Source organism: Typopeltis vanoorti, chromosome 11 (genome assembly GCF_054136105.1).
Source record: "Typopeltis vanoorti isolate ZY-2024b chromosome 11, IOZ_Tvanoo_1.0, whole genome shotgun sequence".
Classification (NCBI taxonomy): domain Eukaryota; kingdom Metazoa; phylum Arthropoda; class Arachnida; order Uropygi; family Thelyphonidae; genus Typopeltis; species Typopeltis vanoorti.
The window spans coordinates 92,493,318-92,519,950 of NC_143559.1; the positions used below are offsets into that span (position 1 = coordinate 92,493,318).

Sequence of the window (26,633 nt, forward strand, 5' to 3'; positions counted from 1 at the left end):
GACGGCAAAACCTTTAGAAAATAATGAAATAAAAATAATGAAATACTTGGCTGGTAAACTGTGACACACACACACACACACACACACCCGCTAGTAAATTATTAAGCGAATAACTATTTTGTTTTATTTTTTTCCTGGCGTGTTTAATTTCGATATATTTTACTATAGACATTATAGCAAGTTTACTGAAATGGGAATACTTGACGTAAGCCTCAGGTTGATTTGATTTGTTAATTTCAAAATCAGATCGGTATTTATCAAATAAAGAGCCATCAGGTTTCATTTCGGTGACATAAAGTAACTAGAAATAGGGGATATTTAAGATCCAAGCTTATTTCAAAGTCGAATATATGTAGCAGCTTGGAACTTTCGAAAATTTTGAGCAGAGAGCTTATGAAAATACAATCCTCGGCATTGGAGTGGCCTTAAGACATAGCCACTTCCCAGGCGTCCGTATTTAATTAGTCCGTCTTTAATTAGTGCATTTGATAAAGGATTCACTGGCCTAACAACTGTTTCGAACTTGTTGGTTCTCATCAGACAGGAACATTAAGAGGACAAAAACCTTCGTTCAATATCAAAGCAATCTTATGTTAGAGACTTATATTTTTCATAAGTGAACTCTCGTTCAGTGCATAATAGAAATGATCAAAGAAAGAGCCATGCAGCTACACTTACGAATATACGGACGCTTGGGTAGCGCTCATGCCTTTTAAATAGTGCAAGCTATGACAAATCCGATGCCGACGGTCAAATTTAGGAAACTTGCAAAGTTTCTACATACCAGCTTTGAAATAAGATTCGATCTTTAATATCCCGATTTGATATTATTCAGTAGAACTATTAATATTGTACAAAGGACATTAAATTAATCTGGAAAATATAATATTTAATGTTTTATATAATGGATTTATTTGTATTAATTTTTAATTCCAAATTTTATGGTATAGGAATCCCGAAACAAATTGACATCAGTCAAAGATGATCTTCGTATATTCTAAAGATTCATGATTTTCTTAATATTTCCTTCTAATGATTGTAGCCGTAAATTTTTTGTCTCTAAGTATTTTAGTGAGGTAGTGCATTTGTTGAATAAATAAATAAACATTTGGGACACTCGCGTGATCAATAAAATAATTAAAACAACTATTTTTTTTTCAGAGTATTTCTCCTCCATTTATTTCACCAGAAAGAAAATTGTTTAGTTATTCGGTTAATTTTAACACTAGCATCCAGAAATTAGTTTTGGTAAATTTTTTATGTTTTCTCAGCTGTGTACAAATTGTAATGTCATTAAGCATATTGACAATAATTACCATAAATTCCATTTATAAACGTAGCCCCAAGAGAGCTCATAATCATTGTTTATTTATTATTTAGGCGTGTTTTCTTCCCCTCTCCCCTTCGAAGCTTATGATAATTTCTAAATGAGATTATTCTTTGTTATTTACAGAATCTTAAGAACCAAATAATGACAACGAATGTATGGGTGGAACAGGTAAGTGTTTCCCAGTAAGAAGTTCTTTTCTTCTTTCTCGGTTTGATTTGCATAATTATCTTTGATTGAATAATAACGATTTTGCAAGTAAGAATAAATTTAAGAGTGCTTGGATAGCTATCAAGTTAGTTTACTCTTCTTCAGTTAATTAATACATTCTCCAATTTGGTCTCAGAATGCATTTAATCAATATAAATCACATAATAATAATAAATTTAGTGCGAAAACAAAGAATGAAAAGAATTACATCATTGAAATATTATTTAGTAATATTATTATAGTATTCACATAAAGTATTTCAGCCACCTTTGAATATTTCAGCCATCCTTTAAGATTTAAATTTCTAATTATAATAATACAAGAAATTACCTAACTCACATAACTGATACATTATCAGTGATTAAGCACATCTCTTAATCCATTAATATATTTTAAAATATTTGTATAAAAAAACTGGGGTATAAAGCTTATTATAAATAATTAGAAAAATCTAAAAGAATTTTAATTAATTTTAAACTACGCTATTTCATTCTATATTTTAATAGATAAAAAGCTTATAAATCAAACAAAAATTATTTTAAAACTTAACTTGAATTTTTAAAGACTTAAAAAAAGTACATCGAATGAGAGCTTCTACACGTATTTTACGTGAGATCGAATTCAGTCGATGAATCAAATAATCAATAGCTATCCATATGCAATACTATTTGCGTTATTATATTTCTATACGTAGATTTAGAAAGAATTTTTTATGATTAGCAAATATTTGGAAATGTGAAACCTTTTACTTTTTTTCTTTTTTTTTTAACCTTGTAGGAATGGAATGATTATAAACTCAGATGGGATCCTGAAGAGTATGGTGGTGTTTCCAAACTTCATGTTCCAGCAGAACAAATATGGCTTCCAGATATCGTACTCTATAACAAGTAACTGCTGTTTTTTTAATCATTTTTTGTACTGTGATTATTTCATCTGTAATTTTATTGTTTTAAATCTGAGATAATGCAACGTCAATTAATTTTCCACTCCTGAATATTAGTCAGAAAGGGATAAAGAAAGTAAGAAAACTATTTATTGGAAAACGAAAATCAATGGCCTGGATGATAATTTTAAGGGGGGGGGGAGAGATAGAGGGAAGAGAATTCAAGGGCTTAAGAGATAATAGTGGGTAACTGATTCAAATAATCAATGTAATCCGTTTCAAAATTCTATTAATTGCTTCCTCAATTATTTCGTTTTTAAAATAATTCCGTTAATGAAATTATGTCGCATTAAATTTTAAACCCGCCCATTTTTAATTAAAAACGCAATAAGATCTTAAAATGCCGCTAATTAGAATTTATTTTCAATGTCATGTTCATCCATTCCAATTCGGAAAAGTATTTGACTTCGGTTTTCACTTATACCAGTTTCATCTAACATATTCGCAATTTTAAGACAACTACAATTAGAAGCAGACATGAAAAATGCGTGTAAATAAACGTAAACAAACAATAAGCAAATTATATTAATATTTTATAGGTTTTCCTAGTATATGTATTCCGTGGAGCAGTTCAATATGGTTGCATGATGTAAATTGGGTCATTTGCCTAAACGAAAGAATCCCTTTTTTGCAAACCCTCCCGTGTTCCCCCCTATAACCTTCTCGTAGTAGATTTCTGCTGTCTGGGGAATGCTTAACGAAGGTAAGTCCTTAACGGAGGCAAGTCCTTCTCTTCTGTTTACAGTCTCCTTCCTCACTTGCCTTCTGATCTATTGGATTTTCTTACAATAGACGTTCTGATTTTAAACAATCTATGACTAGTAAGACTGTTCCTACGAGATCTACTCGTCTTAGAGAAATCCTTGACCACGGGATTACACTGTAGTGAACAAATTCACTATATTTAGTTGTTCTTTTTTTTTTTAGTTTTTACCCCTTATAATAGTCAAGAATTAGTAATAATGGCCTGTCTTTTTCCCAAGTGAGGACTCGGCTTTGAAATGGATCCTAAGATTGAGACAAAACAGTTGGATGGAGAACATCTTCGGATTTACTCTTTATTGGGGTGGGGGATATCAGATTGCCTTCAGAGTCATGTTATTACGAGGTTTCCAGTGCTCTGGGTTTTAAATAATCCAATTGTAATCTGAGGTCTCCTGAGAACTGTAAGATTGAGGGGTTTCCCGCGGCATTCATCAAAGACGATACCAGAATGATCTTCAAAATGCGTGATAACCTTTCGCCTTTTACCACTAACAAAACAAATACTAATAAAACGAAAATAGATACTACAAATACTAATTAATTAAATAAATTATTTAATTTTAAAATTGGTAAAATCTTAATAAAAATTATTTCATTTAAGATATTCTATTTAGCTAAGAATTTAAAATTCTATATTATTGCATATAATGTATTATATTACATATTATAGAGCTATTAACAAATATTTAATTAATAGCTCTGAAATTGACAGTCGAAATTTATGTTATTGCCTTGGATATGAAACGATTTTTTTTTGTTTGTTTGTTTGTTAGTTCCTGATATATACGGTGCCATTTTCTCTTTATTTGGGGATATTGTTATGAATGATTTTTGAATGATTATAATTCATATTTGATTGAGAAATCAATCAGTTGAATATCAGGAGAAAAAAAAACGCAAGAATATAAATCTGTAAGCTATGTATTAAAATTAGCGAGAACTTAACAATTACGTAATAGCAAGTTGGTCATCGATAATATCTAAACTTATACAGCAGTCGATATGTTTGAAATTCATAAATGCATCCAGAAGAAAGTCCGTATCTTCACGGATACGGACTTTTACTTCTTCAAATCTGATTTATAAACGGATAAATGCATTTATTAATTTTCATGTTAGTTTAATTAAACAGTAAAATAGACTCAAAATGGCTTCGAGTTCTACTTGTTAAGTATTAAAACATTACAAATTAAAACAACAGTATATGAAATAACACATATTTAATACAGAATATACATTCAACCAAATACACGATCTAATTAAAATGTATTTGGAAATAGAAAGGTACATATTAAAAAGAGAACATCTGTCATCACATTAAATTGTATATTTAAATATTCGCTTGTATAGCCGAAATAACAGAAACTTTGTTCTTCAAAAAAAAAAAAAAAAAAAAAAAAACTTTCATATCTGCAGTGAAGATCAACAACAGTGAAGATTGACTTTTTCCTAATTATTAATTAGGAAAAAGTCAATTTCCCCCCAAATCACTTCATTTCTCCAATAAACAAATTAGTGATCTCATTTGGTGATCACTAATTTTGCGAAAGTCCACTAATCTACTGACATTCGCAAACAGCCATGCCACGACGGGAGTCAAACTCACTCTATTGGATGCAAAGACGAGTGCTGTCCAGATATGATAGATCTACGAGAGAATTTTAGTTCATAAAATAAAACTCTTTACTACCAATATCTTTCTCTCTTTCACGTCCTTTTTTATTTTTCAGTCTATCCCTTAATTTATGGCTTCTTTTCTGTTCTCTCTCCCTCTCTCTCAAATTTATCCCTTCTGTCAATTCATCTCTATCAGTGCACACTTCAGTTATGAGAAAGACTATCGTTTTTTTGTTTTTTTTCTTCTTTTTCTTCTTTATATTTCTAGCGTGCTCTTGTCATAGGAGCGCTGTAGGTTTTAGCGAATTACTCTGTCTTCTCCGAGCTTCTTTAAGAAGATTCGACGTACCATTAATGAACATAGTGTTTGTATCACGGTCTAAGTGTGTGTTTATCCAAGAAACGAAAGAAACAAAGAGAGAGAGAGAGAGAGAAAGAGAGAGAAAGAGAGAGAGAGAGAGAGAGAGAAGAAAAAAGAGGAATCGACAAGGACGAAATAAGATCTTTTTTTTATATATGTTGTTCACAGAGATTTCTCCGATTTGAGGACGCACTTGCAGGTTTCTTTAGTGTACCCATAATCCACTTACATAACTATCTCATTAGCTCCCCCGAATCATCTCCACTCGCGGCTGATTGTGCCCTAAAGAAACATCCAACCAAGACAGACGGGAAGGTCTAATCAAAACTAACGTGGCAAATGACGGTAAATATGGGGTGCTTTACTTGGGAGATAACCTTTACCCTAGCGACCAGGTCCAATGAGCAAAGCACTTTTTATCGAACTCTCACACAAGAAGCAGGCGATGACAAAAGAGGAAAAAAAAATGTTTTGTTTTGTTTCTTTCTTTTTTTTTTTTTTTTAGTGCTGACGGAAACTACGAAGTGACCATCATGACAAAGGCAATACTCCATTCTGACGGACTGGTAATCTGGAAGCCTCCAGCTATTTATAAGAGTTCTTGTGGAATCGATGTGGAATTTTTTCCATTCGATGAACAGACCTGCTTTATGAAGTTCGGATCATGGACTTATGATGGTTATACGGTACGATATTATCTTTATTTTTATTCAATATAAACATTTTAGATGTAGAACGAAATATCGTAAGTCAATTATCTTGAGTACATATATATAAAAGTCATATTATATGATAATTTACAAATCAACCACCAGATGGCAATACTCACTAATATATATGAATAACTCATATATATATATATATATATATATATATATATATAAAATGTTATTAAGAATACTAAATTTATCCGAATATTCAGCTTTAAAAGAGAGATCAAATGAATAATAGTATTTAAAATTTTCCATTTGGCTCAATTATATTTTAACAAACAGACGTAGGTGATGATTAACATGAAAGGACATTTCACATTTTTCGTATTTGTCGAGCCTACTACAAAGCATCTCAATTTTTTTCCCTTTTATTTTTCTTCTAAATTCATTATTGACTTTGATCGCAAATTGTCAAAGTTTTCTTTTCTAATTCTATAAAATTATCAAAATTATGGTTTATTTTCCCCATAAATCATACCACGCAGAACAATATCTGCAATGTCACTGTATAGTTTCATTCATTTGTGATCAGCTCTAAAAGTATTACCATGACATCGCGCATGCACATTAGTTAAAAATTAATTTGTTTATATATATATTTAATTTATTATATATTTATTATATTTATTATATATATAATTAATTATATATATATATACAGTATATATATAATAAGCTTGGTTATTTATAACTCCTAATCCCGAGTATGCAAACAATTAAGTTTGCACCTGAAACATAGTTCAAGTCTTAAGATGGTAACCAGGGCAACTCATTGTAAAGGTGGGTAAAGATCTGATCACTATTCTTAGTATTTTCCCATAATGTAAAGCACATCTCACTAAAAGATGTATACTGCAATGGTTCTGTTTGTATTAAATTAAATATGACATTACATTATTAAATAATGTCATGATGATATGGTTCTGTTTGTATTAAATTAAATATGATATGACATTATTAAATAATGTCATGATACACTGCAAAAATATAAATAAATATCATGATAACACTGCAAGAAAATATATATATAAATATGGTTTACTTACCAAACTCTAATTGCAGTTGCAACTGCTTTCTATAATAGTTAGTTAATATAATTAATAAATTACTGGATAAATATAAGGTATAATTTTTATTAGAAAAATGTAACATGATTTATTTTTAAATTGTATTAATTGTTTTAATTAAATATTCATAAAAATTATATATGATTTAAGAATAAATTTAGAAAAACTTTTTTTTGCGAAGAGGGTAGAGAAAAATTAGAAGATTTTTGAAAGTATTTATAGTATTTCAAATTGTACAAAACGTATTTTCAAGGTATGTTTACAAATCAAGGTGTAGAAACTACACGTATAAAAACTGATAATTTATATGGATTGGTACCAAATTTTAAAGGTTTTTCTTAAAGTAAAGAAATATACTAGTATTTATTATTTAGTATTCAATTGTTTAAGGATTTTCTTTTAAATATTTGTCACTTATTATACAGTTAGCATTGATCATTTACACCATTTAGTTAACACCTTTTATATTTTATATCTTTTAAGAAAAAAAATTGAAAGCATTCTTGAAGTGATTCTTTTCATTAGAACAATATCGTTTCTTTAACATAGAAATCTTTTCTTTAACATAGAAATCGATCGACAGTCAAGAGAGACTAGCGAGCGGTAACAATTAGAAGTTGTCCTCCCAATTTTATTTGTGGAAAAGGTTGTGTTAGATTCGTTTTATTTCCATGTTTCTAAGTACACCTAAAACTTTGCTCAGGTTGGATGCAATGTGATATTTAGAATCAATACAAAACTATTTCAAGTTATTCAATCTTAGGTTAAGTGTGTTTGGCTCTCTTAACAGTAGTTCGTCCACAGTGTTTATACGGACCAAATGGTCGAAACATTTCGAAATGAGACCAATTGACAATTCTCTACTGGCTGGATGGAATTTAATGTGATTTGGAATTTAAATTGTTGACAAAATGTGTTGAGAACTCCCAGGTTTTAGTGAAAATATTGCAAATATTTGATAAAATGGTAAAACTCAGATGGAACCAGCATCCGACCAGCGGATACTGGTTCCACATGATCCCACAAATGTTCGTCAAATAAGGAGAATTAGGCTGCCAGGGAAACACACGGAATGCTTGGAGTTCACTTCATCGAACTCACAACATTGACCCCTAAGTCTTAGCAGCCAAGTTGTGTTCAACTACGATAACAGTAAGTTTACTCACAGCATTCACTATATATTATTCATAAATCCTTTAGGTTACTTAATATCAAACTCAGAAATCGTATTTTGCAACACAATCTTGGAAGCAAACCTTATCATCATAACCTACTAAGCATAGAAATACATAATTTTTTGAAGAATTTTTTAGATTAATAAATTAAAAATATTTAATTTATTTTATTATATTTATTTTGATAATTTTTCTTTTTTAGTCTGCAATTTACAAGAGCAAAAGAAAAGATAGTAGCCACACCAATAGGAATAATCAATGATAATTCTTTATGAAAATGACTGCGGGTTATATTAGGCGTCACAATCCAATACCCTTGGAGGGTAATGCTGTACCAATGAAGTTTTAACTGAGGTTCGGCTGTTGCTGTTACCCTCCTGCCATGATCAGAGCTTTAATAGCTCATTAACACCTTATCCCTACACTGTCCTCTACAGATAACGGGGAATATGAAAAGCATTCTTGCTTCGCCCCTTTAAGCCAGTCCTTATAAGGACTATTAGGCGTCAAGCGAGACTATGTGTTAGGAGTGAAATAGGAATGAAATGGTCTTTTTAGCATTTCCAGGGTAACGGATGGCAATGCTGTAGCTAAGGCTCAGCTATTGCCATTACCCAGCCATGACTACAGCTTTTAGCTCAATAACATCCCATCCACACATTTTCTTCAATCAGATCAGATGAAGGACTCAGTCCTTTTTTAGGACTATTAGGCGCCAACTAAACTATATTATTAGTAGGTGTAGTCAGGTCACCGCTTTGTGGATTAATTATGCTTGCTCGGGAGTGATGAATTTAGTAGTGACCCTTTTAGGGTCATTCATGAGACTTAGATGATCGACTATCAAAAGAGAGAGGAGATGACCGAAGTAAATTGCAAGAACTGAGGAACATAAACACGATGCTGATCTCCTGTTTATGGTTACAAGGAGAGGATGTTCTTCTTCAGCATGATGCTCAACAGTGTGAAAGGGAAACACAGCACTGTTGCTGGTCTTTTTGTTATTATTGTTATTCACCTGGACAGTTTCCTCAAACGGAGGTTTTGTTTGAGGAAACTGTCCAGGTTTCCTCAAATGATGAAAACAGACGAATTAGTGATGTCACGCTAATTTTGATTCATATTAAAGGATCTAAAGTGGATATCTCCGTATCGTATCGGAAATAAGTATGCATATATACACCATTTAATTTCGTTTCCGACTGCTGTAAAAATTTTATTATTTCAAAAACTAAATTGATTGATTTTTTTCGACTTAAAGTAGACTTGGATTTATTTATATTTAAAAAGATGTAATATAAAAGTATCGAACAGCGATCCGTGATGTAAACCTTGATTCGCTTGATTTAATTATTTAAAAATATTAATGTCAAAAATATTATATAAATATTAATTAATCAATTAATACAAATTAATTATGAAAAGTCAAAATACGATTAATTTGAATTTTTATTTATAAAATTACAATTTATTAAAACACCTTTTGTTATTTAAAATAACTTTTATATATTAATTTTACTCTAGAAAGTTCTAATAATCTCGGAATGTGAACAATCGACCGTGAGATGCGGTCGATTGATTTTATATGAGATGCCCATATAGGGTAACGGATGGCAATGTTAAACCAATGAAGTTTAACTGAGGTTCGGCTGTTGCTGTTATCCTGGGTAAATGAGTTCGCTCTCTTAGGTTTTGCCCTAAGGGAGCACTTTGAGTCTCCGGGGAAAGTGTTCTCCGGCATGGCCCGCTGAGGGGTACTTGCCGGTGAATTATTTTCCTCGGAATATGAGCGGTTCTGCTCAGTGGTCGGGGAGCCCGTCACTGAGGGGAACCAACGCTGAGATTAGGACGGTCTTTCGCCCACTAGGGAGTGGCCTAGAGATCGTCCGTATATATTTTTGAGATTTCACCTTTACTTACATAGTCGGTGATTGATTTTATATGAGATGCCCATATAGGGTAACGAATGGCAATGCTGAACCAATGAAGTTTAACTGAGGTTCGGCTGTTGCCGTTATCCTGGGTAAATGAGTTCGCTCTCTTAGGTTTTGCCCTAAGGGAGCACTTTGAGTCTCCGGGGAAAGTGTTCTCCGGCACGGCCCGCTGAGGGGTACTTGCCGGTGAATTATTTTCCTCGGAATGTGAGCGGTTCTGCTCGGTACTCGAGTTTCACTGAGTAGAACCAACGCTGAGATTTGGACGGTCTTTCGCCCACGAATGAGTGGCCTAGAGATCGTCCGATATTTTTGAGATATCACCTTTACTTACACATACGGTGATTGATTCATTAATGCCCTTGGCGGTAACGGATGGCAACAATGCAATGCTGTACCAATGAAGTTTAACTGAGGTTCGGCTGTTGCTGTTACCCCCTTGGGCGACGAGTTTTTGAGTTCGCTCTCTTAAGGTTTTTGCCTTAAGGGAGCACTTTGAGTCTCCGGGGAAGGTGTTCTCCGGCACGGCCCGCTGAGGGGCTTTGTCGGTGAATTATTTTCCTTGGAATTTGAGCGGTTCTGCTCAGTGGTCGGGGAGCCCGTCACTGAGTGGAACCAACGCTGAGATTAGGACGGTCTTTCGCCCACTATGGAGTGGCCTAGAGATCGTCCGTATTTTTGAGATTTCACCTTTACTTACATAGTCGGTGATTGATTCATTCAATCCAATACCCTTGGAGGGTAATGGATGGCAATGCTGTAGCCAATGAAGTTCTAACTGAGGCTCGGCTATTGCTGTTAACCTCCTGCCATGATCAGAGCTTTAATTGCTCAATAACACCTTATCCCTACACTGTCCTCTACAGATAACGGGGAATATGAAAAGCATTCTTGCTTCGCCCCTTTAAGCCAGTCCTTATAAGGACTTTAATAATCTCTTCCTTCAGTGATGTATAATCTCCATGCGTATTCTGGGCGAGTAAATTGCTCATAATATTTTCCCTCACTGTGACCTTACGTAACAGACAAGGGGGATATGAAAAGCTTTTCGCTTCACCCCTTAAGTCATAATTGTCAAATTCTAATAATCTGCTTCTTTGTAATTATAAAAATAATAAATAAAATATAATTTCATGCAAAAGGAATATAATATCATTGAAAAGGAATATACTTTGGCTGCGATTTCTGTTTAATGTCTATGGAAAAGGTGTAAGTCAGTGCATTTTTTTTTTTTTTCAGACAAAAAAAAATAAAGACTCTCAGCTACTTCGATATCCTAATAGAATTGTTACTACCACAGCTAAAAGAAGACGGGGTCTACTTCATTCAGCAAAATGGGACTCAATTATCACCTGTGGGTGCAGTAATTATTGAAGCACAGCGATTCACATGGTTTATTCGAGACGCTGACGTTATTAAGATGACCTCAGATCATTCGACCAATGTTTTTTTTCCGAGCGAGTATATAGCGAATGCTGTATATTTAATCGATGTGCGCAGAATAGCGTACGGTGCACACATACTGATCGGGTGTAGAGTGTGATGCCCAAACATTTGAACAATTATACTATCATCTATCATGGTCTTTTTTGCCATAACTATGAAATTGCATATAATAAATTGCATACAATAAAAATTGACCAGTCTGGGTCTGAGTCTAGGATGCAAAAATCCTTTATGGAAGGCGAACTTATGTTTCATGCGAAGGTGGAAGTTTTTTTTTTTCTCTTCCAGTATTTAAAGTTCTTTTAAATGCGTGTATAATATAAGTAAAGTTAAACAATAGAATATAAGACAGACACCATGTTCTTTTATTTCATGTCTGTTACCAATCACTATGGTAACATCTCACTTGTGTCGCAAATCTATTTCTTGCCTAACAGCAAGCCGATTACGTGAAATACTTACTGCATGCCTTGTTATTTCAGGTTGATCTCAAACACAAGCACCAGACAGACGATTCTAACATAATAGACATGGGAATTGACCTCACCGAGTTCTACCTAAGTGTCGAATGGGACATAATAGCCGTCCCGGCTTTACGAAAGGAGAAATTTTACAGCTGCTGTGAAGAACCTTATCCTGATATTACCTTCAATATCACACTCCGTCGAAAAACTCTCTTTTATACAGTGAACCTCATTATCCCTTGTGTGGCAATTTCCTTGCTCTCTGTCATCGTTTTCTATCTTCCTTCAGACAGCGGAGAAAAAGTATCCTTAAGTATTTCTATCGTTCTCTCCCTCGGTGTGTTCTTTCTTCTGCTATCAGAAATTATACCTCCGACGTCTCTAACGGTTCCGTTGCTCGGTAAATACCTGCTTTTCACCATGATTCTCGTGTCTTTCTCCGTATGTGTTACCATTGCAGTACTTAATGTGAACTTTAGGTCACCATCCACCCATAAGATGGCGCCATGGGTGAAGAAAGTATTCATCGAATTTCTTCCACGTGTTTTAATGATGCAAAGGCCCGATGAGAATGAAGATAAATCAACGGACCAACTAGACGACCTCCAAGAACCTCCTTCTGGAGAAAAACCTTTGGCGGGCGACTACGAATGCACTTTTCATGGTACCTATGCAGTTCCCTCGATGGCAGAAGATATTGTTGGCTTGGAACCTGGTGTGAGTGCAAGTTCGAACGATAGACGACTTTCTCCCGAATTGGAAAGAGCTGTTTTGAATGTGCGGTTCATTGCCCAGCACATGGAGAACAGAGACAGCTTTTCGGAGGTAAGAAACGATTTCTGTATGATAACGAATGTTAATCTTTTAAGAAAATCTATTCTTGTGGGGATATCTTATGTGGATAACAATACATTCTTAGTATATTAGCATCATATACTAAGGAATATGATGCTAATATTCCTTAGTTCCAAATTGATATTGTTCCAAAAGTCATTTTTCTGATTTTTTATTGAATTCTTACTTTTTATAATAACTTAATTATTAAAAATTTAATTTTATGTTCTAAAATTTAAAATTAATCAAAATATATTTAATATTTTTTTATAAAAAGGAAAATTTATAAATACACCTTTTTATTTTAATGTATATATTTATATTAATAACGAATTATAACGTTGGATTGTACTCGGGATTGATTCATTCAATCCAATACTCTTGGAGGGTAATGGATGGCAATGCTGTAGCTAAAACTAAGGCTCAGCTATTGCTGTCACCCTGCTACCATGATCAGAGCTTTAATAGCTCAATAACACCTTATCCCTACACTGTCCTCTACAGATAACGGGGAAGATGAAAAGCATTCTTGCTTCATTCTCCCCTTTAAGCCAGTCCTTATGAGGATTGTACTCGAGAATTGGAAAGAGAGATGATGCACTGAATACCTTGGAGGATAATGAATGGCAATGCCGTAGCCAATGAAGTTCTAACTGAGGCTCGGCTATTGCTGTTACTCTCCTGCCATGATCAGAGCTTTAATAGCTGAATAACACCTTATCCCTACACTGTCCTCTACAGATAACGGGAAGATGAAAAGCATTCTTGCTTCGCCCCTTTAAGCCAGTCCTTATAAGGATAAGGATTGTACTCTGTCTCTCTCACACAGATCGAAGAAATCTATTTACTATTGTCACATCCTGTGTATACGCATTCAGATCAATTTTGTTAACGATTGGGTTTTGTTATCCTGTATGGTAGGCATGTCAAACACGCGGGTCGCATGAGGCCCGCCGACAAGTAACATGCGGCCCCTCCAAACTTCGTAACCAATATGGTTATTTAACTTTTGACAACACCGAATTAAATTAACATATTTAAAAAAATTAACATTTCCACTTAAGATTATTTTATACGCCAAACTATTCTGCAATTTCTAAAGAAAATAATGTTCTATTTGTCATTTCAAAAAAAAAAAATCTTGTTACGCCACTGCATTAATATCGAATTTTAACGATCAAGTCTACGTACACGGCTACATCCGCTGACCACAGCAATCGGAGGCTAGCCGTTACAATATTACAATAATGTACAATATTTTTGTATTCAAGTACAATATTGTAAATATTGTACTTGAATTACAATAATTTTGTATTCAAGGGAAAAAAAATTATGCCTGATATGTAGAAACTCTATTGCAGTTTGCAAAGAATATAAAATTAAAAGGTATTACGATACAAATCATAAAGGAAACTGTGACAAATATGTTGCGAAACTTCGTGAAGATAAATTGTCAGAATTAAAGTTGACACTTCAAAATCAACAGAGTGTATTTACCAAACTTATTAAAGATAATAGAGCTACGGTAAAAACTAGTTATTTTTTATCACATTTAATTGCAAGCAAGTCGAAACCATTCACTGAAGGGGAACTTATTCGCGAATGTATTATTAAAGCAGCTGAAGTGTTGTGTCCTGATCAGTTAAAGAAATTTAAAAATATAAGATTATCTCGAAACACCATTGCTAGCAGAATTGATGATATAGCCGGGAACTTAAGGAATCAACTGAAATCAATAATTCCAACATTTCAGACCTATTCCCTTGCAATTGACGAAAGTACAGATGTACGGGATATCGCTCAGCTGGCTGTTTTTATTGGTGGTTGTGATATGAACTTAGAAGTAAGTGAAGAACTTCTAGAAATTATTAATATGTACGATACAACCACTGGAGTTGATATTTTTGACGTCCTTATGAAAGTTTTGAATGAATACAATTTACCGTTAAAAAGCTAGTTTGGCTTGCAACTGATGTTGTGCTCCTGCCATGACTGGTGTTGTTAAAGGAGTTGTTACAAATTTAAAACAAAATTGCAAAGAACAAGGTAATAATTTTCGACATTTTCATTGCATTATTCATCAGCAAACACTATGTTCCAAAGTTTTAAATATTGGATATGTCCTAAAAATATTAGTAAAATTGTAAATTATATTCGTGCACGTGGGCTTAATCTTCGCCAATTTAGTAACTTTCTAGAAGATATAGAAAGTGAATATAGCGATCTACCTTATTATACAGAAATTAGATGGCTTTCCGGTCATAAAGTTTTAAAGCGATTCTTCGAATTGATGGACGAAATTACCATTTTTTTAGAATCGAAAAATTCTGAATGTGAAATATTAAAAATTGATCAATGGATAAAGGACCTGGCTTTTTCAGTTGACACTACAAGTCACCTTAGTCAACTTAATCTTAAGCTACAAGGCAAAAATCAAGTAGTTATCGTGTTATTTGACAATATTAACATTTTCAAACAGAAATTATTATTTTGGCAAAAACAACTTCAAAAAGAAAATTTATCCCATTTTGAATATTATGAATAATTATTACAAAAATCACCGAAATTGAAATTTTCAGAATATGCCAATCAAATTAAGTTATTAGAGAATGAATTCGAAAGAAGATTTTTAGATTTTAAGAAATATGAAAATCAGTTTCACCTATTTACTTCTCCTCTATCGATTGATGTTGAAACTGTTGATGACAATTTACAGTTGGAATTAATCGAAATTCAGTGTGATTACGTATTGAAACAAAAATATTTGGATATTGGAATTCCAAAGTTCTATAATTATTTATCAGTCGATAGATACCCCAATGTGTTATGTGCAGTTGGCGTATTTTATGTATGTTCGGTAGCACTTATTTATGCTAACAACTATTTTCAACTTCAGAGAATAATAAAACTGCGGAAAGATCAAGACTAACAGCATGTGCAAGCAATATTGAAAATAACTACAGCTCAACAAATTAAACCAAATTTTGAAGATTTCGTTAATGAAAAACGTTGTCAAGTTTCTTCAAAAAAAGTATATGTATAATTTGATTTAAATATGTAAACTTTATATTTTATATGTATTTTTGTAACATGGTTGTATTTTGTACTTATATACTCTAATGTTAATATTAAAAAATCTGTTTCCTCTTTATTTCGAGACTTTTTATCTGTTGTGGCCCGCGGCTTGATGTATAATTCTTAATTTGGCCCTTGGAGGTAAACGAGTTTGACATGCCTGCTGTAGGGGGTAACCAGCATTTCTGAGGCTTCTTTAAATTTTCTTCTTTTTCAGTTATGATCATTATACGGTAATTCGTTTTTTTTTTTTTTTTTTTATCAAATTATTTGGCGGTCCGTGTTGTCGTGTGAAAGACTAATTCCAATCTACGCTTCTTCTCGTATGGCCTATATAGTAAACGCTAGAAGAGCAATGCATTTTATAAGCTCCTGATTTTTTTTTTCTTTTTTTTTTAAGAATGTGGAGGTTTCGGTGGATACAAGACCCTATGAAATTTTGTACATTTGGGTAGACATTATCTTGGCAATCTTATCTGTAAACATTCTTAATGTAGGGTAACGTGACTGCATTTTGAAGTCACGTTTATTTAAAGAAAATATCGGAGATGGGTTTAAAATTTTCCTAAATACTCTTCATTTCGCACCATTATGGTTTCTGTGTCGAGGTCAAATGTCATCAACTACTATTTCCAGTTCCGTCGTAAGCCAGCCACGAATTGGAGTTCGATTATTAAATAAATACTAATAAATAAAACAAAATAAAAAGATTCACATTACGATACTGTATTTTAATTAAAAACAGTGCTCGAGTTTGGATCAAGCTCTTTAATATACCTATTCTGTAGTGGAATTTCTAATTGCCTAGCTTGCTTTTAAGATGCCTGTATTTATCTTATTATTTATTAATATGCAGTTGAATTTTTCATTTAAACTCGTTCACAACAGATAAACAGGATTAAATCGACGGCTTTTTATTAGTTGTAAAGAAATAAAAAAATAAAAAATGAGACGAACAGCACCTCAGGTCTAAAATATACTTGGGAATACATTTTAGTATATTTCTGGTTAAGAGGTATGTGACAAGATCCTACGATTAACGGAGACTTGTTTGGTAATTCTATTACATCGTTGTAATACTGTCTATTATAAACAGTTTTTTTAAAAAAAGATGCTTTCGATATGGAGTTGTTGAATATATTAATCTCTTGAAGTTAGGTACTAAATTGTTAATGAGCTAACTGAAATAAACAAGAAAATGATCTTGCAAAGCTAGGAAAGAAAGAAAGAAAAAAAAAACTATAATCGTGTCTAAGAATAATGGCGTTTCTTTGTGTATAGGAGTGCATCCTGTACTGTTCACATAATCCAGGTAGAGACCGATGGGCTTCGTGGTACGAGATCCGACAAGGTTGATACTGCATCAAAGAAATGAACGAACAAGATAAGTTCGTAATTCCATTAAGAGCATGACATGCGTGAACAACCGTGTTTGTGTAAGACTAAATTAAAGAGAACACCTGCACACACGTGACAGCTCTTTTGCGTCTCTACGTATTAGCAACACAGGTAACGACCATGTCTTCTTTTACGTGAACCTTTCCTGACAACAATCGCTGATCTTCTGCTCTATTCCCAGTAGGAAACGTCAGCACTTGGTTCAGGTGATGTCTTTTGATTCCATTAAAAAAACAAACAAAAAAAAAACTAAGAACAAAATTTCATAATATAACTGGAATAACTTTATTATAACAACAATGCAAACTACGAAATTGATTCCTTTTCAAGTACTATATTTTCCCTAAATATGCAAATAAACATGATAAATAAAAATATCACTGTTATTTTAGTAAGTGAAAAATTTTACTTCGTAATTCTCAAGTACAAAATGATTGCGTTGTAAAAAAAAAAAACTGTTACACTACCTACATGATTATGGTCTTAAAACTGCTAAGGTATGTTATGTTATAAATAATTTGGTAAATTAAAATAGTTTAGTTAGATCATGCTTTTAACATAAACAAAATATTTATTCTAAAATATTTTTTAATATTTAATTAAAATATAAATATTAAATAAAAGAAAATATTTTAATAAATGCTGTTTAAACATAACATATTTTAAGACACCTTTATTTTTTTTAAATAAATTGATATAACTAATTAATGTTTTTTTATTTTATATTTTTTGGAGAGGTTTGAATCAATCGACCGTGAGATGCGGTAGATTGGTTCATTAATGCCCTTGGGGGTGATGGATAGCAACGCAAAGCTGTACCAATGAAGTTTAACTGAGGTTCGGCTGTTGCTTTTACCCACTTGGGCGATGAGTTTTTGAGTTCGCTCTCTTAAGGTTTTTGCCTTAAGGGAGCACTTTGAGTCTCCGGGGATAGTGTTCTCCGGCACGGCCCGCTGAGGGGCTTTGTCGGTGAATTATTTTCCTCGGAATTTGAGCGGTTCTGCTCAGTGGTCGGGGAGCCCGTCACTGAGTGGAACCAACGCTGAGATTAGGACGGTCTTTCGCCCACTATGGAGTGGCCTAGAGATCGTCCGTATTTTTGAGATTTTACCTTTACTTACATAGTCGGTGATTGGTTCATTAATGCCCTTGGGGGTGATGGATAGCAACGCAAAGCTGTACCAATGAAGTTTAACTGAGGTTCGGCTGTTGCTGCTACCCCTTTGGGCGAGGAGTTTTTGAGTTCGCTCTCTTAAGGTTTTTACCTTAAGGGAGCACTTTGAGTCTCCGGGGAGAGTGTTCTCCGGCACGGCCCGCTGAGGGGCTTTGTCGGTGAATTATTTTCCTCGGAATTTGAGCGGTTCTGCTCAGTGGTCGGGGAGCCCGTCACTGAGTAGAACCAACGCTGAGATTTGGACGGTCTTTCGCCCACGAATGAGTGGCCTAGAGATCGTCCGATATTTTTGAGATATCACCTTTACTTACACATACGGTGATTGATTTTATATGAGATGCCCATATATAGGATAACGGATGGCAATGCTGAACCAATGAAGTTTAACTGAGGTTCGGCTGTTGCTGTTATCCTGGGTTAATGAGTTCGCTCTCTTAGGTTTTGCCCTAAGGGAGCACTTTGAGTCTCCGGGGAGAGTGTTCTCCGGCACGGCCCGCTGAGGGGTACTTGCCGGTGAATTATTTTCCTCGGAATATGAGCGGTTCTGCTCTGTGGTCGGGGAGCCCGTCACTGAGTGGAACCAACGCTGAGATTAGGACGGTCTTTCGCCCACTATGGAGTGGCCTAGAGATCGTCCGTATTTTTGAGATTTCACCTTTACTTACATAGTCGGTGATTGATTTTATATGAGATGCCCATATAGGGTAACGGATGGCAATGCTGAACCAATGAAGTTTAACTGAGGTTCGGCTGTTGCTGTTATCCTGGGTAAATGAGTTCGCTCTCTTAGGTTTTGACCTAAGGGAGCACTTTGAGTTACCGGGGAAAGTGTTCTCCGTCGCGGCCCGCTGAGGGGTACGTGCCGGTGAATTATTTTCTTCGGAATGAGCGGTTCTGCTCGGTACTCGAGTTTCACTGAGTAGAACCAACGCTGAGATTTGGACGGTGTTTCGCCCACGAATGAGTGGCCTAGAGATCGTCCGATATTTTTGAGATATCACCTTTACTTACACATTACGGTGATTGATTTTATATGAGATGCCCATACATATAGGGTAACGGATGGCAATGCTGAACCAATGAAGTTTAACTGAGGTTCGGCTGTTGCTGTTATTGCTGTTATCCTGGGTAAATGAGTTCGCTCTCTTAGGTTTTGCCCTAAGGGAGCACTTTGAGTCTCCGGGGAAAGTGTTCTCCCGCACGGCCCGCTGAGGGGTACTTGCCGGTGAATCATTTTCCTCGGAATGTGAGCGGTTCTGCTCGGTACTCGAGTTTCACTGAGTAGAACCAACGCTGAGATTTGGACGGTCTTTCGCCCACGAATGAGTGGCCTAGAGATCGTCCGATATTTTTGAGATATCACCTTTACTTACACATACGGTGATTGATTTTATATGAGATGCCCATATAGGGTAACGGATGGCAATGCTGAACCAATGAAGTTTAACTGAGGTTCGGCTGTTGCTGTTATCCTGGGTAAATGAGTTCGCTCTCTTAGGTTTTGCCCTAAGGGAGCACTTTGAGTCTCCGGGGAAAGTGTTCTCAGGCACGGCCTGCTGAGGGGTACTTGCCGGTGAATTATTTTCCTCGGAATATGAGTGGTTCTGCTCGGTACTCGAGTTTCACTGAGTAGAACCAACGCTGAGATTTGGACGGTCTTTCGCCCACGAATGAGTGGCCTAGAGATCGTCCGATATTTTTGAGATATCACCTTTACTTACACATACGGTGATTGATTTTATATGAGATGCCCATATAGGGTAACGGATGGCAATGCTGAACCAATGAAGTTTAACTGAGGTCGGCTGTTGCTGTTATCCTGGGTAAATGAGTTCGCTCTCTTAGGTTTTGCCCTAAGGGAGCACTTTGAGTCTCCGTGAAAAGTGTTCTCCGGCACGGCCCGCTGAGGGGTACTTGCCGGTGAATTATTTTCCTCGGAATATGAGCGGTTCTGCTCAGTGGTCGGGGAGCCCGTCACTGAGTGGAACCAACGCTGAGATTAGGACGGTCTTTCCCCCACTATGGAGTGGCCTAGAGATCATCCGTATTTTTGAGATTTCACCTTTACTTACATAGTCGGTGATTGATTCATTCAATCCAATACCCTTGGAGGGTAATGGATGGCAATGCTGTAGCCAGTGAAGTTCTAACTGAGGCTCCGCTATTGCTGTTACCCTCCTGCCATGATCAGAGCTTTAATAGCTCAATAACACCCTATCCTTACACTGTCCTCTACAGATAACGGGGAAGATGAAAAGCATTCTTGCTTCGCCCCTTTAAGCCAGTCCTTATAAGGATATAAGGATTTTATATTTTATATAAATTGATATTTTTAAAATATTTTTAAATAAGTTGATGTCGATTGTACTTTGATACTTTGATATAAATTTTATTGTACTTAATGTTTTACTTAATTTTTTAAATCAATGAATTTTAGGTGAAGTAGAGCTAAATAAGGTTATGTCCAAAACTTTAGGCGGTGATATAAAAAAAAATGTTGTATGATGGCATACATTTTAGAACATCATTGGTGTAGTGCAGTCGGTAGATAAGAGGCCTTTCTTATGAAAAGGAAGATGGTTCGACTGGTTTCATAACAGTTGACCCTTGAACAACGCTGGGGTTAGGGGCTCTGATCTCTCGCGTTGTTCGAAAATCCACTTATAACTTTTGACTCCCCAAAAACTACTAATAGCTTACTGTTGACCGCAAGCCTTATCGATAAAATAAACAGTCGATTAACACATATTTTATATGTTATATGGATTATATACTGTATTCTTACAATAAAGTAAGCTAGAGAAATGAAAATATTATTAAAGAAAATCATACGGAAGTGAAAATACATTTACAATACTGTGCTGTATTTATCGATACCGTAAATTTACGTCGTCTGTTTACAAGATGAATCCTTTGTCTGTCAGTACCTACCTCAATATTGTCTTATATGATACAAAACAATGTAAGTGTTTTACGTATTACTAACATTAGACTGCAAATGGCCAGGTACGGTCTGTAAGTGTTTGTGGTGCGTAAGTTTGGATAAATTTTAACTTTTTACAATAGATTTGTGTATACTTCATGGGTAAATGATAAAATAGACTAGTATCTACATATATTTAATGCATTCATAGCATACCTAACTTCTTTTTTTCCCCCTTGATATTTATTGAAAAATAAATATAAGTGGATCCGCGCAATTCAAACCAGCGTTCTTCAAGGGTCAACCGTATATAATTACAGTACGTTGACTTTTTACAGGTTTCATACGGGGATAGCAGTGTTTTTCCTCTCAAAAAACTCTGAGTTTTCATCCTTGAATCGCTCAGAATACATTCGCTACCTGCCCTTCGTAACTTCAACTGTAATTCAAAAATAGACCCAACATGCCTATTTTTTTTTGATAAAATACTTTTTTTTTCCTCATTTAATGACAAATTTATTACTAAGTTGAGTGAATGCAGATAAACACCGATTGCCATGCCTTTTATCATTTGGTAAAGTGATAACTTCTACTTTCCATCCAGTTTTTTTGTAACAACAATAAAATGATGCTAGTTCTCGACCAATCGTTTTATAAGGCAAAGTAAGCAAAGATCGATTATGCCGACTGGCCACAAATGGCCGAATGGTAGCGAGCTCAAGAGCGTTCACTGTCGACTGATCGCATTTATCACCCCCTACAATCGAGACGAGGATGTGCGTCTAGAAATATTTGTCGCGGCGTCTGGCTGCAGCAGATATCTTTCGGGTCAAAGTTCTTAGGGGGTTTAAGTTCTCTAAAAGGCTCGTGGAAGAAGCATTTTTTTTTTTTTTTTTTTTGTTATAGGAAGCCTCTGAGACCAATTGTAGACGACTTACAGGGAGAATGACGGATGCAGCCCGTTTATATCGTCACAATACTCGCACAGGAATGAAGGATCGTCTGTTAGCAAGGATAGCTGAAGGATTTTCAGTATAATAATATCTCACTGTACCTCCTTGTGTGTGTGTGTGTGTGTGTGTGTGTTGCGTTTGCAATGGGGAGGGAGAGGGGTAGAAAGCGGAAAGCAAGTTGGCGATAATTCTATTTCATGTCTCTTTCCTCGGAAGGTTTCTTTCTTCGCTGTCTTTTGTCCGAAATGGCACCGGCTTACAACAGTTAGTGCCACTCAGGGAGAAGTAATGTTAAAATAATGCGATGTAATTGTTACGCTTAAGCAAGGCTACGACCAAGGTTTTTGCTAAGGATGTGCTATCCGTTTGTAGTTGTTGGTATAATTAATATTAAGACGTACTTTCATAACATTTTTTTTAATTTTGAGTAAAAGAAATCTAAACCGGAAGTGCATTTAAAGCGAAACTTATTCTTACAAGAACGAAAATGATTGTCTATTCTTACAAGAGGAGAAAAGTAGCACTTAGCATCGATTTTTAAGTGTGGATAATTTTCGTTACCATTAGTTATGATAAATGTAATGCAGTGAAATACAAGGATTTTAGAATAATAAGCCTCATTTCCCATACATCAAAAATACTTATGAGAATCCTAATACAGAGAATTGCATCTCAGGTGGAGGAATTTCTTGGAGAAGATCCGTTTGGTTTCAGGAAAGGCAAGGAAACAAGAGATGCGACTAGACTGTTAAGAATAATAAGTGAAAGAAGTTAATATCTGTTATATAGATTTTGAAAAAGCTTTTGACTTTGTAAAATGGGATAAGATGATGGAAATAATGGAAAAGATTGGTGTAGATTGGAAAGATAGAAGACTAATTATTTCACTATATATTGGACAAACCTATGGTAATATATATATATATATATATATATTTTGAACAAAATTGGTGACAAAGAACAACCTTGTCTTACTCCTCGTCCAATGATACCTGGTGCTGTTGTACAACAGACTTGTCTTACTCCTCGTCCAATAATACCTGGTTCTGTGAACCAGGTATTATTGGACAAGTCACCAATTTTGTTCAATATGTATTCCGAAGCAATGTTAAAAGAAGCATTGGAGAATGCAGAAGAAGGAATAAAGATAGGAGGTAGACAGACATTTGCAATACGATACGCAGATGACAAGGCATTATTATCAAACACTGAGGAAGGATTACAACATTTGCTGAACGGATTACTTGAATCCTGTATCAACTATAGAATGAAAATCAACATAAGCAAAACAAAAGCAATGAAAATCACTTTTCATTACTTTTGTTTCCATAGAGACAACTATGGATGTAAGAATAAATGGAGAAAAATTGAATCAAGTAAGGACATTTAAATATCTAGGAAGTGTGATTAGCAGCGATGGAAGAAGTACTAGTGACATAAAAGCAAGAATAGCGATGGGAAGAGATGCCTTTAATAGAAAATGGAATTTATTCAGAAGTAAAATTGATACAAATTTAAAGAAAAGCCTCATAAAATGTTATGTGCGGAGTGTTGTCTTATATGCAGCTGAAACCTGGACATTGAGGAAAAAAGAAATTAAAATTTTGGAAAGCTTCGAGATGTGGATTTGGAGAAGGATGGAAAAAATAAAATGGACAGATAAAATAACTAATGAAGAGCTCTTAAAAAGAGTAGAGAAAGAAAGGAATCTGTTAAAAAGAAGAAAGGGAAATTGAATTGGACATATCCTGAGAGGAAATGGAATAATCGGAGATGCCATTGAAGGTAAAATAGAAGGGAAAAGACCCAGAGGAAGAGTAAGGAAAACAATGCTAGATGACATGCTGAATGGAGACAGATAGACAACCTTGAAAGAGAAGAGTCAGAACAGAAGAGAGCGGAAGGAAAGTGTTTGCTACTAAAAGACGAACCTGTTTAATTGCAGAATACTTAAGAAATTATGATAAATCAGAACTATTCATAGCTATATTTGCATGTCGCACAGCGTATCATATCATGGTCATGCGCTTCACGAAAATTGTGATTGTCTTTTTTTTTTTTTTCTGATTGAAGCGATTTATCCATTTAGACATGTATGTTTGTTTACAGAACAATTAGTTATCTGCAATTTTTTTGTCCCTTTATGTTTTAGGAAATTTTTTCATAGACTTTTGTGACTACAGATGTTTTTACACGCTTAGTTATATGTTTTGATCAAACGAGACATCGCATTTTAATTAATTAACAAGTTTTTACTTCAAACGAGACATGACATTTTAATTAAGTAATAGGTTTTGCTTCAACCTTAATTCATTTTCATGCATTCCGAATAAAAACATGATCACCGAGAAAGCATCCTATAAATACTAAATTTCATTTAATCCATTAATCAATAAAGTTGCTAATGATATAAACTATTAATCAATTTTTAGCTCTTCTTAATTCATCATACTTTAGATTATGGCTTCCTCAAAAAATTCAAAACTGGCTATAAATTTCTTTTAAATATATTAACAGAACCGTTCCATGAACTTTCGACACTCCACACAAAAAATAATTTGTTTCTTATTGTTTTATTTGTTCATTTATTTGTATATTTTAGTATTTTAGTTGTATATTTGAATTTTCAGATCCCACATGATCTGAAAATTCTATCCAACTTACTAATGAACTCAGCAATATCACAATTTGGGTAATTGACACGTCATTTGTCCAGCCATGTAGGCTCTCCCGTCTTTCGTTGGATTTTGTGATGAATCTTTCAGCTAAAAGAAGGGGTAAGAACACAAATGTCCGTTCTGCGCAGAGTTAGTAAAATTACAAACACCCATGACCATGACGGGATTCAACCTCACAGTTACTTGGCTGGAGAAGGGATACGCTAATCACTCGATCAACCATTAGAGTAATATCAAAAACAAGTTATTGAAATTTTAAATAAATACAGGTTTTATTCAAGTTTATTTAGAAATTGATACTTCATTAAAAATTGCTTTTTAGATCGTTTGCAAAACTTTATCGAATGTGTAAAAAATAGAATACAGAATATGCATTTAGCCATCAAGCGCTCACGTGCACACACACACACACACACACACACACACACGGATATACTGACATCGCTTTTTAGATTATTAACCACTATTCTATTAAAACAAAAAAAAATTAGAAGATCGTTGCTAAGAGATAACCACTAAATAAGACAAACGTAATTATTTCAAGAACAACTTTACTTCTTTAGCTTCTGTATTATTCAGGACACAGATATTTAGCTATCATCCAACGTACATCAATGACTTTTTCATTTTTTTTTTTTTTTTATATTTTATTTTACAGATAGAAGGTGACTGGCAGTTTGTCGCAATGGTTTTAGATCGGCTCTTTCTGTGGATCTTCACATTCGCTTGTGTTCTTGGGACCGCAGGCATCATTCTCAGAGCACCCGCCTTCTATGACGAAAAAGAACCAATCGACGTGTTGTTTTCCAAGGTAACCCCCAGGCTACAACGCCATCTCTCAGACTGATTCACGGCAAAATGGGTAAAACAACTTTTCTCTCCGAAGCATAACAGGAACACTTAAAACTGTCAAAGTCCATCTGAGCAGTTATTGTTCTGCGTCAAAGAACTCTGACATTGGCTGTTGTGCACAAGTGAAGCGTTTATTAAGATCTGTCAGAGGACTTGTTCGACCCTTCCTTCTCGTATTGTTTTCTTCCTAAAAAAAAAAAGAGGTCAAAGCTTGTATGTATGTGTGTGCGTGTGTTGTCTTAGTATATCAAGTTACAATTTGCTTACACAAAGAATTCATCTAGGATAAATTTCGGTTTTCAAAAGAGGCAACCTGTTTTATTAAAAGTCTCTTTTGAGCTTTCAAGAGAAAAGAAAGAACATTATTTCAAATTCCAAGTTAATGTTTGCATGGATATTTGAATGCAAATTTCGTTTGTCGTACACAAAAGTAAAAGAATCATAATAAAGCCAGCGTTTTTGCCCAGTACGTGTGTGTGCGCATGCGCGAGTGCGCGCTTGCATGCCTGTTTTTGAAAGATGCAAACTAGGCAACTTCATTAAAAACAAATATGGTCAAAGTTGATTTTTCCACGATGCCCAAAAATTAAAAAACTCTTTGAATATTAAATTCACTAAACTATAAATTTAATATTAAAAATATTCAACAATTATTTCTGTATAAAAAGTGAAGAAAATTTAATATATTTTAAAAGTTTATATAAATGTAGAGAATTATTTATTT

The 26,633-nt window shown here is 34.5% G+C and overlaps 1 protein-coding gene across 1 annotated transcript; it reads left to right on the forward strand.

Annotated features, from left to right (window-relative positions):
* Nucleotides 1-1,456: 1,456 nt before the first annotated feature.
* LOC150101854 (acetylcholine receptor subunit alpha-like 1) lies at nt 1,457-25,904 on the forward strand. Its single transcript, XM_090400968.1, has 5 exons — nt 1,457-1,498; nt 2,315-2,424; nt 5,729-5,909; nt 12,041-12,847; nt 25,716-25,904. The coding sequence occupies exons 1-5, from the start codon at nt 1,472-1,474 to the stop codon at nt 25,902-25,904; spliced, it is 1,314 nt and encodes a 437-aa protein (XP_090257094.1). The 5' UTR covers nt 1,457-1,471.
* The last annotated feature ends 729 nt before the right edge of the window (nt 25,905-26,633 follow it).